Source organism: Cinclus cinclus, chromosome 23 (assembly GCF_963662255.1).
Source record: "Cinclus cinclus chromosome 23, bCinCin1.1, whole genome shotgun sequence".
Classification (NCBI taxonomy): Eukaryota; Metazoa; Chordata; class Aves; order Passeriformes; family Cinclidae; genus Cinclus; species Cinclus cinclus.
The window spans coordinates 3,127,721-3,142,584 of NC_085068.1; the positions used below are offsets into that span (position 1 = coordinate 3,127,721).

The 14,864-nt window shown below is 53.7% G+C and overlaps 1 protein-coding gene across 8 annotated transcripts in view; it reads right to left on the reverse strand.

Moving 5' to 3' along the window:
• The window catches only part of EPHB2 (EPH receptor B2), a 123,037-nt gene that overhangs the window by 35,347 nt on the left and 72,826 nt on the right, over positions 1-14,864 (reverse strand). For all 8 annotated transcript variants that reach the window (XM_062507652.1, XM_062507653.1, XM_062507651.1 and 5 more), the window contains 2 exons: positions 4,682-4,837; positions 4,009-4,344 (listed from right to left, as the gene is read on the reverse strand). In XM_062507652.1, the coding sequence (XP_062363636.1) occupies positions 4,009-4,344; positions 4,682-4,837 (492 nt within the window). The remainder of the gene's footprint in view (positions 1-4,008; positions 4,345-4,681; positions 4,838-14,864) is intronic.

A 14,864-nucleotide genomic window follows, 5' to 3' on the forward strand; every position in this document is an offset into this window, starting at 1 on the left:
CTCCCGTCCCATCTAGCCAGCAGCATCACTAATGTGACAAGCACACAGCAGGCTGGGATGGCTGCTGAGAGGTCTGGTCCTCCCCACCTCATCCCTTCACCTTGCCTGCTCCCCAGCCTCTCTGTGCCCCTTTCTGCCCTTGCCAGCAGAGCTCTGGGGCTGTGGCTGTAAAAAAAAAAAAAAAAAAAATCCTCCTTTCTGGACATCCTGGGATCTGTCTCGCCTGTGCTCCATCGCTCATGGATGAATTCCTCAAGGTTTGTAACAGGATCAGGAAGCTCAGACCAGTGCTAGGAGACCCCCAGCAGAGCAGGGCCATGGCCCATGTCCTTGCTTTGGACCGTGGTCAGCTGTCCTTGAGCTCATGAGCTTCTCCAAGTCCTTCCCAAAAGACCCTGAGTAGCTGGGACACAACCTGGGCTGTGACACTGAAATTCAAACCCTACTGATGCCTGGCATGCACCTGGGACAGAGGTGTGAGCTGCACATCCTCCTGGCCAAGAGATCCAGAGAATCATGGAAGACTGGAAAAGACCTCCAAGATCCTCAAGTCTGACCTCTGACTGAATGCCACCTTGTCCACAAACCCATGTCACCATGCTGTGACATATTGCTGTAAAATGCCACCCAGAATAAAAACACAAAAAATCAACAACTTTTCTGGATCTAAAGAGGGGGAGAAATCATCTTGATGGGTTTATCAGAAGAGCAGATTGGTTTCCTTCAGCACACACTCCTTGTATTCCCTCTGCAAGGGCCATTTATGGCTCTCTGTGGCCGTTTGCAGCCAAGAGCCTCTGACATCAGCACTAATCCTCCCTCCTTATCCCCTGTGACAAGAGTTGCTCACAAAAAGGACACATTCCCATGAGCTGGATGCTTTCTTTCCCCCACTACTGGGATATCTTGAATTTGTTTCTGGATACTCCAAAGCCCAAGGCTTTTTCCTCCCTCCTCAGCTCACAGAAGCCAGTTACCAGGAAGTGCCCTTCCCACTGCTATTTACTCATCCCTGTCCATGGAGCCCTCTCCTTCAGCTTTCCCAGGGCACTCAGCCTGTCCCCAGTATGGATGGAGCCTGCAAATCCCCATTCTGCAAGACTCTCCCCACTCCCCACCTGTTCCCAAAGGAAGACCACGTATTAGTAGTCAGGGGCTGCCAACAAGAGCTGGTGCCTGGCATGGCTCTCCATTAGTCAAGTGTCATTATCCCAAGCCCTGGGACAGGCTCAGCTCCCTGACCCCTTGGGATGGCTCTCAGCCACCCTTTTGGCACAGATTATTTGTTGAGGAATGGCTGGGAAAAGGCTTTTGGTGGCACCCAGGTCCCTTCAGACAGGACTGTGGCACATGGAGAGTCCTGGATTTCACTCCTGAAGGGATGCTGAGCTTTGGGGGATGAGGTGCTGCTCAGCTGCAGAGTGTGAGAGGCAGGAGTGCAGGTGAGCTGGAGATGCACAGTGTGAAGCTGGAGGTCGAGGAGAGAGGAAGGTCTGCTGAGAAGAGCAGAGAGGAAACCCAGCCTGGGCTCAGAGGTAACAGGAGGTATTGCCCAGGAAGCCAGGTGGATCATGTTTATGGGGATCCAGTTTGCTGAAAGGGGTCACAGCCATGGGATGATGGTCACCAAACCATCACCCACCCTGTGCCACCCACCTGGCCACACCCAGGACCTTCCTTCCCTCTGATCTAGAGGGGTTATTTTCTCACAGGAGATTTTTCCTGGGGTCATAGAATGGTTTGGGTTGCAAAGGACATAAAAGCTTATCACCCCCTGCCACAGGCTGGGACACTTCCCACTATCCCAGGGTACTCCAAGCCCCATCCAACCTGGTTCTCTGGGCAACCTGTGCCAGGGCTTCCTTACCCTCCCCGGGAAGAATCCCTTCCCAGCTGTCATCGAACCCTGCCCTCTGGCAGGGGGGAGCCATCCTCCCTTGTCTTGGCACTCCAGGCCCTTATAAAACGCGGGTGCTGAAGAACTGGTGACACCTGAAGGCTTGGGATGCTGTTGGTGATGAGGTATCTCTCCTCAGTCCTGCAGCACAGAGGGTTCCCAGCAGTCACCCTGTACCCCTGGAGAAACCAGGGGGATTTTCCTTCCTTCCTGCAGGGCTGCAGGACACCGAGGGGTGGTGGGCACTTTGCTTTGTCCAGCTGTGGCAGCAGCACAACCCCATCACACATTGAACAATGGAGCCCCAGGTGGCCCTCCGTGCAGAGCCAAGGCAGAGGGAAACTCATCCTCCCTCTGCTCCCTCTCCTCTCCCCCAACACCCTCCATTCTCCTGTCCCAGCTCTGCCTTTGTGTCTGCAGCTTCTGTTACCAACTGCTAATGATCTACATCAAGGCTGCCAGGCGGTGAGAGTGTAAGCAGAAGAATTCAGAGCCTCTAATTACAGAGGAATTAGTAAGCAGACAGTTAGTGTTTAGTGCTAATGAATAGATACATTAAGAGAGACATCACACAGGCTAAGAAGTGTGAGCCCTGATAATAAAGGAGTGTCAAACCAGGAAAACACAAGGAGGAGGATCCAGGGGACTGAAAAGGATTCGCCTTCAACTCAGTTTGCTGGTTTTGCTCAGGTGAGAGCAGCCATGGGTGATGCATGAAGGCTCAAGCACAGCAGAAAAATGCAAGTACAAAATATGGGCATCAAATTATTAATCTACAGTGCAGGACCACGGCGGGAGGGTGCAGAGCTCCTTTCCAGCTCCAGGTGGCATTACAGCCAGCCCATCTCCATCAGGTAAAGGAAGCTGGTCATCCAGACCCGTTCCCCTCTCCTCCCTGGGGGCAGACCTGTCCCTGCTTGGAGCCAAACCACGCTCAGCCTGTGGCAGACCTGCCCTCAGGGCTTCAAAAACACCCTGGCCCCACTCCCAAGTTAACTCCAGGTCAGAGAGAACTGTAATGGTTCACCCAGACATTTCTGCAGGCTCCCTGTGTCCTCACGCTGTGGAAGTGATGCCCAAGTGATGCCCACCTGCCCTGCTGCTGTTTTACTTCGCCCACCATCCCCGACAGCCAGAACACACCACGGCCCCATGGCAATTCACTCCCTGGGGCTCAGAGAGTGTCCAGGGCAGCTTCAGAGGGACCAGGATCTCTCCAGCTCCCCAGCAGGGCTGTGCCTCACTGGCATCCTTCCACCTCAATCCCATTAAGGCAAGCCCAAGCCCAAGCCCAAGCCCCAGCCCCAGCCCGGGTCTGTGCCCAGCTCCAGAGGGCTTCCAGGTGGGCTGGGAAGGCAGCCCCTGGTCAGCAGCTCTGTGGGGCTCCCTGCCACCAGCACAGCTGCCAGGGCACTGCTGGGGACCCTCCTGGGAGCAGCATTACCAGCCACTCTGACCATCCCTGCCCCAGCAAAGCCAACCTGCACAGAGCAGGTGATGCTGAGTGAAACCCTCCCCGCTCTGGGCTTCAGCTGCTTCACCAAGTGACTCTGCAGTGGCACAGGAACTGGAGCAGATTCCCAGACCCTTATCCCAAATATTCATCTCCCAGCCCCTGTTCTGTGCAGCTCTTCTTTGCTTTCTCAGTCTGTCCTGGCTTTCTCTACAGTCAAAGCAGGGATTGCAGCTCCTATCAAAATGCTGCAGCCGCCTCATCTTCCCTGCTCAGGAACCAGGAGTGTGTCTGCAACACTCTGATGGTGCCTGCAATGAAGCTCCGAGGCAACACCCAGGGCTGAAGAGTGATGCTGTGACACCAGGGGACAGTGCCACGAGCTGTTTTGCTGCCACGATGGCGAGGCAGCTGTGCCTTGGAGCACGCTCCAGCTGTACACTGAAATAAGGGATATTTTCACACCCAGGGCTTGAAATTCACTCAGCAATCACCGGGCACTTTCATCACCACAAGCAACACCTCACCCTATCTCTTGTCCCCTTCCAGCCCACAGAGGCTGAGCCAGCACTGCCCAGAGATGATGTCCACCCCACCCCACCCCACCCCACCCCACCCGGGCACGGGGAGCTCTGCTGGGAGCACCACAGAGCCTTACCAGCCTGGTTGGTGGTGATGTTCACAGAGGCAAACTGCGGGGAGAAGGGGCTCTGGTCGGTGACCCCGTTGACAGCCTGGATCTCGAAGGTGTACTGGGTGTGTGCCAGCAGGTCGCTGATGTAGATGCGGGGCTCGGTGAGGCCCAGCTGGCGCGGGGTGAACTGCACGTTGTCCCCGCAGCGCGTGCACGCCCCGCGCCCTGCCCCGCAGCTCTTGCAGATGATGTTGTACACCAGGTCCTCACGGCCCCCCAAATCCCGTGGAGGGCTCCACTCCAGCATCAGGGATGTCTCGTTCACACTGGAGATCACGGCCTGGGGGGCAGATGGGATGGCTGGAAAGAGAAGAGACAGGAAGGTGTGAGATGGCTGCTTCGCCTCATCCTCCTCCCCATCCTGGCAGGACTTGCATGAGCTGAGCCGGGTGGTCTTGTGTGAGGGATGTGTGCAGCAAGCTGGACATCCAAAGGCAAGAGTGGGAATGAAACCAGTCCTCTTACTCCAGGCTAATTTGATAGTGTGACAGCCCTGGCAAAATTTACCTCTTAGTTTGCTTAGCGTCCCCCAAAATCCCACTGGGACAGACACCTTTGTCAAGCATCCCTCAGTGCTTTGAGAATCATCTCCTTTCCCCATCATGTGGTCCCCTCCCAGTTGCCCAGAGCCACATACTGGTGCATGGCATCTCCACGGGGTCGGCATCTGCCCGGTAATATCCATTTCGGCACACGCAGTTTGTGGCCCCTTCCGAGGTTGTCCGGCTGTTGATGGGGCAGTGGACACAGCCTTCATCCCCTTGGTTGGCCTTGAATGTTCCTGAGGGGCAGCCTGGAAAGGAAGGAGAGAAGCAGTGAGCAGGGGGCTGCGGGGGGGATGCCTGGAGCCCAGCACTGCTGCCAAAACAATCCTTGGGGCTCTGCAGAGTCCAAAGGAAATCCTGACAGCTGGAGGCGCACACAGGAGAGAAGGAGCAGCTGGTTGGAAGGCCCTGAGGAGGCTGCACAGATGAGTGCAGAACAGGGACTGTAGGAGTGCAGAGGGGATTTTTAGCCACTGCCACATAAAAAGTGACTGACTGTACTAGGTAAGACCACAGACACCTCCCCCCAACAGCGACTGCCAGGGGGTTTTAGGCTGAGTATCAGGGAAAGGTTCTTCCCCCAAAGGGTGCTGGGCACTGCCCAGGCTCCCCAGGGAATGGGCACAGCCCCAAGGCTGCCAGAGCTCCAGGAGCGTTTGGACAACACGCCCAGGGATGCCCAGGGTGGGATTGTTGGGGTATCTGTGCAGGGCCAAGGGTTGGATTTTATCCCTGTGAGGCTCTTCCAAGTCAGGATATTCCATGATTCCATGACCACCCGAGGAGCAGGGCATGACCCAGGTGCACGTGCTGCCCACAACACTTCCCCACTCCTTTCTAAGACACAGCTCCTTGCACTCAGTACCCCATGTGGGTGTTTCTCTCACTATGTTACCCACTGATTCTTTTATTCCCTGCAAATGTCCTGCACCTGTTTTCCCATAAAGAGCCCCATGCTGTAACAACATGCTGTAGGAAGAAACTGCTGCTCTCTGCTTCAAGGCCAAGCTGCCATTCCTGATGCCATCCCACATTTCCATTGCTGATGGATACTCAATCACCATCTGCCTTGTCCATGATGTCGAGAGTTGTCCAAATCTCTGTCATGCTCCACACTGCATAACAACATTCACCGTTTTATTCTCTTCTTTTTTCAGCAATGCCCACATTATTTTTTAACTGACTGTAAGAGCCCCAAGATCTGAATTGTCGGGGACACTTGGCCAACTCCCAGCTCATCTCTGTGCAGGTTTGAGTGAATTGTCTACTGCCCATGGCAGATGGTCTTTAAGGCACCTCCAAACCCAAACCATTCTGTAACTCCACCATTCCATGAACCTGGGGTTGTTTTTTCCCATTTCTATCACCTCAAGTCATTTGAATTTCACTTGCCTTCTCATTCCCTGGTCATGCTGTCTCATAGGGTCCTTTTGCAACTCTCCACAGAGTTTTATGTTCGTGACTTTGTAGATGTGGCACTTGGGGACAAGGTAGTGCTGGGTTGATGATCCTAGGGGGGCATTTCCAACCTTAATGATTTTATGACTCAATATTACAAATAAATTGTTGGTTCTGCTGAGCAGTAACAGTGGGCTGGGCTCTCCCTCCAGGTGAAGAAGATGCTCCATAAGCAGCAGCCACTCAACCCCACAAGTGTCCAGCTCCACGGGGCGGGCGAGGGGGACATGGGGGTGCATGGTTCCTACAGCAGATGGTGGTGAAGGCTGGACCACATTGTGATCCAGCACTAACAGATATGGATAAAATCATATCCACAACTAACAGTCATGGATAAAAGCTCTCCACACTAGAAAGTCCCTTCCAAGGCCAGGGATCACCAGTGCCCAAGGAAAAGCTCAGCTCAGACCGTGTGGTTACTCCTGTTGTGACTTTCTGCTGCTGTTCATTCTTACACAGCCTGAAGAGCCTGGGGGGAGGCAGGTGGTTCCTGTGCTGAAACAAGTTTAACAAACTTCTCCTTCAGTCACCTGCCAAGGCTCCTAGGAATGAGGCAGATCAGAAAACAGCCTGGGAAAATCATTCACTGGGGTTGCTGTGAGCAAGAGCCATTGCTAAGAAGTAGCTATTTCTTACTTGGGAAAAAAGGGAAAAAAAGAAAGCTGGTGGATTTTTTCAGTTTTCATCTCCTTTCCTCCAGAATTATCCTGAGTTTCCAATGAAAAAAGCTCTACAGAAAAATTCCATCAGCCTTCCTGCTTGCACTGTCCCTTCTTCCTCTTATGGTCAAAGGAGCTGTTGAAAAGCAGGATTCTCCTCATGTTCATGGATCTTTGCATTGATCCCTTGCCCGTTCGATTCCATTCCTGACCCACCTCCCCTGGGACCAGCCCATCTCACAGGGAGTTAAGCTGTTGGGAGAGGTGATGGCTGGGCAGTTCTGCATTCCCCAGAAGTGATGGGGACATGATAACATGCTTCCTGCACTAATACCGGTATTTCAGACACACAAAAGACCAACACATAAAATTGCTCTCATCTGACAGCCCGGGCGAAATGCAGGGTCATTCCAGCAAGGATGGTTTCAGACAGGGGCCTCTTTCACCTTCCTGAGGTTTATTTTAAAAGTACCTACTTTCCTATAATGCTTCTACTGCATCAAGACAGAGAGACATCCAAAAAGTGCCCAGGCTGTGGAGTGTTGTGACTACTTCAAGGGATAAAAACATTCCCCACATTGGCCCTGGAACGGGTCAATGGCTCGAGAGGAATAAAAACTGAGGCTCAGTGGTTGTTCTTCAAAAATACCAAACTGGGACACTGAAGCTCTTTCCATGAGCCACCAAAACACAGCCAGGAGTTTTGGCAAGACCCTACCTCCCCAGTAGGTCCTATAGGGGATAAAATAATCCTGGAAAAATCAGAACTTCTCCAAAGTTAAATGTTCTGAAATCATGTAGAAAGACAGGAAAATCACTGAAATTTGATGCAAAGTCCTTTTTAAAACTGACTTCTTTTTCTCAAGAAATGACAACCTCCAGTAGTAAAATAAAAGAACATTGTGTTCAAAACTGTTCTGCTCCCTCCAGGTCTTCCCCTGGGTGAGAAAACAGATTTTCTTTAGGAATCCACCCAATTTCTTGTTTCCAGAGTAAACAGCAAATCAAAAGTGAAATCTTCACACAGGGGCTAAGACCCCTCCTGCCTGACCAATGGGAATGTTCTCACCATGTGCTGGAACCAGCACCACAGAATCAGGGAATATCCTGAGCTGGAAGGGACCCACAAGGATCATCAGTCCCACTCCTGAGCCTGCACAGACACCCCAACAATCCCACCCTGTGCCTCAGAGCATTGTCCAAACGCTCCTGGAGCTCTGGCAGCCTCGGGGCTGTGCTCATTCCCTGGGGAGCCTGGGCAGTGCCCAGCACCCTCTGGGAGAGGGAAGAGCCTTTCCCTGATATCCAGCCTGACACAGACATGAGGACACCCCAGTTTTTTGCCCTGGGAGGTGACAGCAGCTTTGGGATATTGCTGCTTTTGCTTAGGCTTGCAGCAAGGACATCTCTTGAAATCCCTGCTTGGAAAGAGGGAATTGAAACAGTGAAAGCACAGAAATTTCCACTTCATCCAAGCATCTTTCACCCCTGGAGGGTGATTTCGGTGCCAGGGGCTCTGGCCCCATCACTGTAGCAGTTTCCAGCACCTCCAGCAGCAATGGGATGCTAACAGGGGTTCCCAGGGAACAGACGGACCTTTAATTGCCTTGCTGCTGCACAGATGCAGGGACGGCTGCCTGGCTGGGGCATGGCTCTGCAGGCAGCCTGGAATTCTGGCTGTGCCTCTCTCCAACAGAGTTGGGAATGCTGAGCAGCACCAGGGTCCTTGTTCCCCCTTCACTCACTGGCAAGGTGGTTGTGCCTGGGAAGGGACACGCTTTGGGAATCACAGAATAAACTGAGTTTGGAGGGGACCCACAAGGATCGTGGAGTCCAACTCCTGAAGGGAAGGGAATGCTGTGAGAAGGATCCTGCCCTCCCTGCAGAGCACTGCTCCAGGATGTGGGAGGCAAGGCCACCTCTGCTGCTGGCACCAAGCTTCCAGCTCTCAGCAGGGAAAGGCATCCCAGGGCTCAGGGAAAGCCTCCGGCCAAAAGTGCAGGAGGGGCCGCCCAGGGGTTCCCTGTTCCTCTGTGTCTCACTGCCTCTCTCTAACCAACTGTTTAATTAATTCACTACGAGCTGGGCAGGCTCCAACCAGGCTCCCCTGCATCCCAAACTGCCCTGGCCTTCAGAGTCCACCCCAGGCCCCTCCTGGAAACAGCTCTGAGCAAACAGCTCCCTCCTGCAATAAAAGTTCCTAAAATGGCACCTTCAGCCCATGCTGAGGGCTCTGAGGATGGAAGGACTCTCCTTGCCCCCTCTGCCTTGCCCTGTTTCTCCTGGCAGCAAGGATGCCTGAACTCCAGCGAGGCATTTTTAAAGGCTGATGGAAACCAGGCAGCCCTGGCTGTCAGGATCTGCCAGGAGCCTTAAATCCCCAGCCTTATCTCCCCACTGGCTCCTTTCTCCCTGCGGGGCCGGGGCCGGGGGCTGGCTCTGCAGCTTCCCTGATGCTGCAGGACCAGGGCTGGCCCCCTTGGCCACATTCTGCCTCTTGTTCTCCTCTGTGGGTTTGGGAGTCCTTCCCCATGCTTTTGGGATCCCTTCTCCGTGCCCTTAGGGTCCCAGCCCCACAGCCTTCTCTGCTCCCACTGGCACCCTCATCACCCCACAAACCCTATGGGGTGCCTTGGCCCCACACCACAGTGCTGCTCCCACTCCAAACCCACATAAAATGAGTCCCACAGATATGCTCTTATGGAGAATAAGGAAAATAATTTCCAGGAGGAGCATGGCCAGGACATTGAGGGAAGTGCTTTCCTTTCCCTTGCCAGTCACTGGAGATTCTGGCACAGCTAGGTTAGGGTTGCCCAATTCAAGGGTGATATGGAAAATCAGGAGAGTCCAGTGGAGGATCACCAAGAAGGTCATCCCTGGGACACAGGGTGCAGGAGAGGTGGAAGAGCTGGATGGGGTAACTGGGGGTACTGGGGTAAGGGTGGATCTAACTGCACCTGCTGAAGATAGGCTCTAACACTGCTCAGGGTGCCAGACACTGCAACACAGGACAAAGACCACAACTTCAGACAGGACATTATGAAAAGCTGCTTCTCCAAAAGATAGCACTGACCTGGGAGAGGGGTGGTAGAGTCCCAGCCTTGCAGTAGATCAAGCAGAAAGCAGGCATTGCACATGAGAGCCCAGAGCCTCCCTGACCTGCACTTCTGGCTCTCTGCTGTTAGTGGTGTGTGGGGCATTTAATGGAATCATGGTATGGCAGGATTGTTTGGGTTCAAAGGGACCTAAAAGCTCATCTCAGGCTCAATTACCTCCCACTATCTCAGGTTTCTCCCAGCCCATCCAGCTTGGCCTTGGACACTGCCAGGGCAGCCACAGCTTCTCTGGGCACCCTGTGCCAGAGCCTCCCCACCTTCACAGGGAAGAATTCCTTCCCAGTATCCCATCTAAATTTACTCTCTTCCACTTTAAAGCCATTTTTGATGTTCTGTGCAGACCTATTATGTCTAACCAACTCTGAATTTCCCCCTTTTTTCTTTCATCAACCACACCCTGCTTGGAAGATGAGGTGGGTGCTGCGATGACATTGTCACTTTTCCCATATTCTGCTCCATTCTGTCCCTTGCACCTTGACCCTTGTTTTCAATTCTGCGTCCAAACAGGTTTCACTTTGTGTCACTTGCAAATTTGTCCCTCCTCTGCTTGTCCCCGTCCCCTGCCATATGGGGTTTGTGAAAGAGTGGCCTTTGGACAACCCAAAGCAGCAATGCTGCCTTTCGATCCAGTTCCAATTCTCCCCTGGTGTCCCCAGCCTGGAGAATGCTGCAGGAAAGGACTCAGTCAGGCCTTGAGAAGGCAGGTGGTGACACCTGAGCCCTTTGGATACCAGAGCTGGTTGCTAGAATGGAAAGAGCAAGGAGCTGGGACCTGGAGGTGCCAGTTCTCTGCACTCTCCCTTCCCAGGACTGCACGGGTCCTCCAGTTTCCTTAGGGATAAATTTAATTAGCAGTGTGAGCTGTTACCTCATCCTCACATAAGCAATTAATGCCATTGCCAGGTGCTGTCACTGCCAACAGCTCCAAGAGCATTTGGAGAGAAGGGGAGGGAAATACAGGAGGGAAAACAGGGTTAAATGAGATTAACTGGAGGAGAACCTCCATGATGTGGATTACGGAATTGTCAATAGAGGGAATGGTCCCAATGCAAATGTTCCTGTTTAACCTTATCATTCTCCATGGGGTGGGAATGGAAGCAAGACAGCACAGGCTGCAAAAGCATCCTCTTGGTTTATAGACATGTCCTCACTGACTGGGCCAACACCCTGCACCTCAGCAGCAGCTCCAGGAGATCCCCTGGGTCCCATCACCTGCCCACAGGCACTGCTGCTCTGGCCTCACAGCTGGAGGTGCCAGCACTCCAAAGCCCACATTCCCTGCAATGCTGCTCCCCACCAGCCACCTCACCTGCTGCCAGCTCCATCCCAGGCTCCCTCAAAAGTGCCCTGCCAAGAACTCTCACGTGCACCCTGCTTGTCCACAGGTCATGGCAGTTTAGGAGCTCACATTCTCAGCATCATCTCCTGTGCTCCTTGGCCCCTGGGAAGAGGCGCAGTGCTGGAACAGCGTGGGGCTGTGACAGGACCTTAGTGCTGGGGTGTCACACAAGTTTGGAGAGGACAGGGCGGGGCAGAGTGATGCCCTGCTCTTTGAAGTCCCCAAATGAGACCACACCAGAAGGTAAGGGGCAAATACACCCTGACCTCTGGCCAGGCAGTCCTCAGCCCAAAACTCCACAGACAAAGGCCAAGGATCAAGGATCTGGCCACGGGACAAACCAATAGTGTTCATCACACACCAAATCCAGGCAGGTACAGCTCCCTGCTCCCCTGAGAGTATTCCCAGCCTTGGGCAGGACCAGCCTCATCCCAGCCCTGGCAGCTCTCTCCCTGTGCTGTGCTCTCACCCGGGAGAGGCTTCCAGGGGGCTTCCCAGCAAATTCCCCCTTGCAGGTTCCCAGGGTTCACAAGGTCACCTCCCTCCCTTCCAGCACTGCTCCCAAGTTCAGGCATCTGGTGAGCCCAGCACACCTGTGGGCAACACACCTGTGAGGCCCCCCCACCCCATCCTGCTGGGGGGGAGGGATCATCCATCAGTGCTGATGGGATTTGCTGTCACAGAGAAACGCCTGGAATTCCTTACCTGCTTCAGCCTCCCTAGCCTGTCACAGGCTCTTAAAGAGAAATGGAAAGTTTTCTGTCCCTGTCTGAGCATGGGGGACTGGGATGTTGCCAGCATCCTCAGGGTACAGACGGAGAAAACCATAATCCAGCAGCTATGCTGTCAGGCCATCCATACACAAGGGGAGAGGACTTCCCTGTCCCTATTTGGGGTCAGTCTCCTCTCCCAGGTAACAAGCAGAAGAACAAGAGGAAACAGCTTCAAATTGTATCGGGGAGGTTTAGATTGAATATTATGGAAAATTTTGTCACGGAAAGGATGGTCAGGTATTGGCACAGGCTACCCAGTGCAGTGGTGGAGTCACCATCCCTGGAAATGCTCAAAAAACATGTGAATGTGGCAGCTGGGGACATGGGTTAGTGGTGGCCCTGGCACTGCTGGGTTTATGGTTGGATTAAATCCTGAAGAGCTTTTCCAACCTTAACGATTGCATGATTCTCTGGTTCTGTCCCAAGGAGACATGGATCCGTGTGTCCATCATGCTGCTGTAGACCAGGGGTGGCTGCAGCCCAAAGGCTCAGTTCACTGCACACTTCCAGAGGCCTCCATGGGAAGCTGAAACCAGGGGGTGAGTTCAGAGCTCAGGAGCACAGTGCTGGTGGCAGCAGATCCCTTCAAGCTCCTGGCTCCTGCAGACACCCAAAGAGCAGCCCAGGATGCAGCTGCTCCAAGGCCAAGCTCAGCAGCTCAGGAATGAAGCAGGACATTCCCTACCCCAGGAATGCCAGGTGATGATGGCCCAGGAGCAATCCCAGTGCCAGGCACGGGGGAGCAGGACACTGCACAGTGCCAACCTCCACAGCTTGTCTGGCACACACAGAAGGAACCAGGGGCTGGATAGCAACATTGCCTGGGACCCCTGGAGTGTGACTTGCATGGAACAGGGGAGTAACAGGGCACTGCTTTCATCTCTGGGGACCCAGCATAGCAAGGAGATGCTGGAATAAGTCCAGAGAAAGCCACAGAGAAGCTCTGAGGGCTGAGCCCCTCTAGAGCCAGGCTGGGAGAGCTGGGGGTGCTCACCTGGAGAAGAGAAGGATCCAGGGAGAGCTCAGAGCCCCTGGCAGGGCCTGAAGGGGCTCCAGGAGAGTTGGAGAGGGACTGGGGACAAGGGATGGAGGGACAGGACACAGGGAATGGCTTTCACTTGCCAGAGGGCAGGAATAGATGGGATACTGGGATGGAATGGCAGCTGTGGCTGCCCCTGGATCCCTGGCAGTGTCCAAGGCCAGGCTGGATGGTGCTGGGAGCAATCTGGGACAGTGGAAGGTGTCCTTGCTATGGCAGGGGTAGAATGGGATGAGCTTTAAGGTCCCTTCCAACCCAAACCACTCTGGGAGTCTAGGATTTTAAATTCTTATTTTAAACACGCTGTTCAGGCCAGCACCACATCCCTTTTCTCTTGATGTAAACACTGAAGCACTGCAGACTCACACAGTGACTATTCTGAGACAGCTTTCTCCAAGAGGTCTCCTATTTTGTTACTCTGTTTGGTCTTGTTTAATTGTTTCCCAAAGCTTCTGCCTGGGAGAGCTGTGCCTGGGGAGCCAGGCCATGTATGTTAACCATTACAGGAACCCTTCCCAAGTAGTTAACACAGGGAAAGGAACAAACCAAGCAGGCAAGTGGTGACATCAAAGTTGCACTGATGGAAAACCCCTAATCCCATAAACTCTTCCTGCTTTAATTGGTGTTAAAACAAAGATAAGATTATCTCAGCCCTATAAAAGAAGGGATAGGATGTTCTTTCTAAAAGCCTCTCTAAAAGCCCTCGTAAACTTGACAAACATTCCATATTTCCAGCCTGAGGAGAACAGCTTTAATCCTAAAGAAAAAAGCGACCTTTTCCTTGACAAGAGCCCTTCAAGTGTCCCCAACTGTCTCGGTGCCAATTTGAAGTCACAACCCTGGGCACTGTCCCTGCTGGGGACTGGCACAGACCCCCAGGACCAGACACAGACTGGGGGGCACCAGAGCAGGCATGGACCAGGCAATTCCCAGGAATGAGGATCAAACCTGGGACAGATCTGTGCCCCCCCCCCCCCCCCCCCCAGGTGCTCTGAGTGCACCTGGGGCTGCTCAGTGTTTGTACCTGGTCTCCAGCGTTGGAGGAGCAGTTTCAGAGCCTGACACGGGGGTCTCTGCAGGAATCCCCACCTGACCCAGTGGCCCCAATCCCACGTGCAGCCAATGGCACTATTCCCAAACTGCTCTGCCTTGACTTCCCCAGCACCAGCAGCCCCCCCAGCCCACACTCCCCCCATCTCCAGCAGTGCCCTGCAGACCTCCTCCAGGTGCCCCTCCCAGGGTGGAAGCTGGGGGTGGCCAGGAACCCTTGGAATGGAAGTGGGCATGTTCAATCATCACATTTTAATGCTGCTTAGCACCCAGTCGGGACAAGTTCAAAGTGCCAGTTGGTTCGGTGCCAGCAGCCACTTTGCAGATGACAACACTGCTCTGTGTGTCAGCCCTGGGTGCTGAGTGGAGCTGGCAGAAGGGTGATTAAAAGGAGCCATTAGGGTGGGTTAAATCAGCTGCACAGAACCTTTCCTCCCTGGCATGCAGTGAGTAGAGAAGCTGTGGGGAGGCAGCATGGCCTGGGAAGGGCACAGAGTGTCCACCTGTGCTTCCCAAAATACCCTGAAGCAGGCCTTTGAAAGGCAAAACCCAAGGAGAACCAACCTTCCTCCCAAAAAAGCTCCCAAGTGCACTGGCAATGAAGATCTGTTCCAGTTTGGGCTCCCCAGTACAAGAAAGGACTCCAGGGAAGACCACCAGGATGCTGGAGCACATGATGGGCAAGGAGAGGATGAAGATGGATGTGAGCCTGGAAAAGAGAAGGCAAAGGAGAGCCCTTGCTGCTGGCTGCAGGGTGTAAGGAAGGTGGAGCCAGACCTCAGAAGCACGGTAAGACTCTAGCTGGCACATGGAAAATTCCATTCTGGGACACAAGAATGAT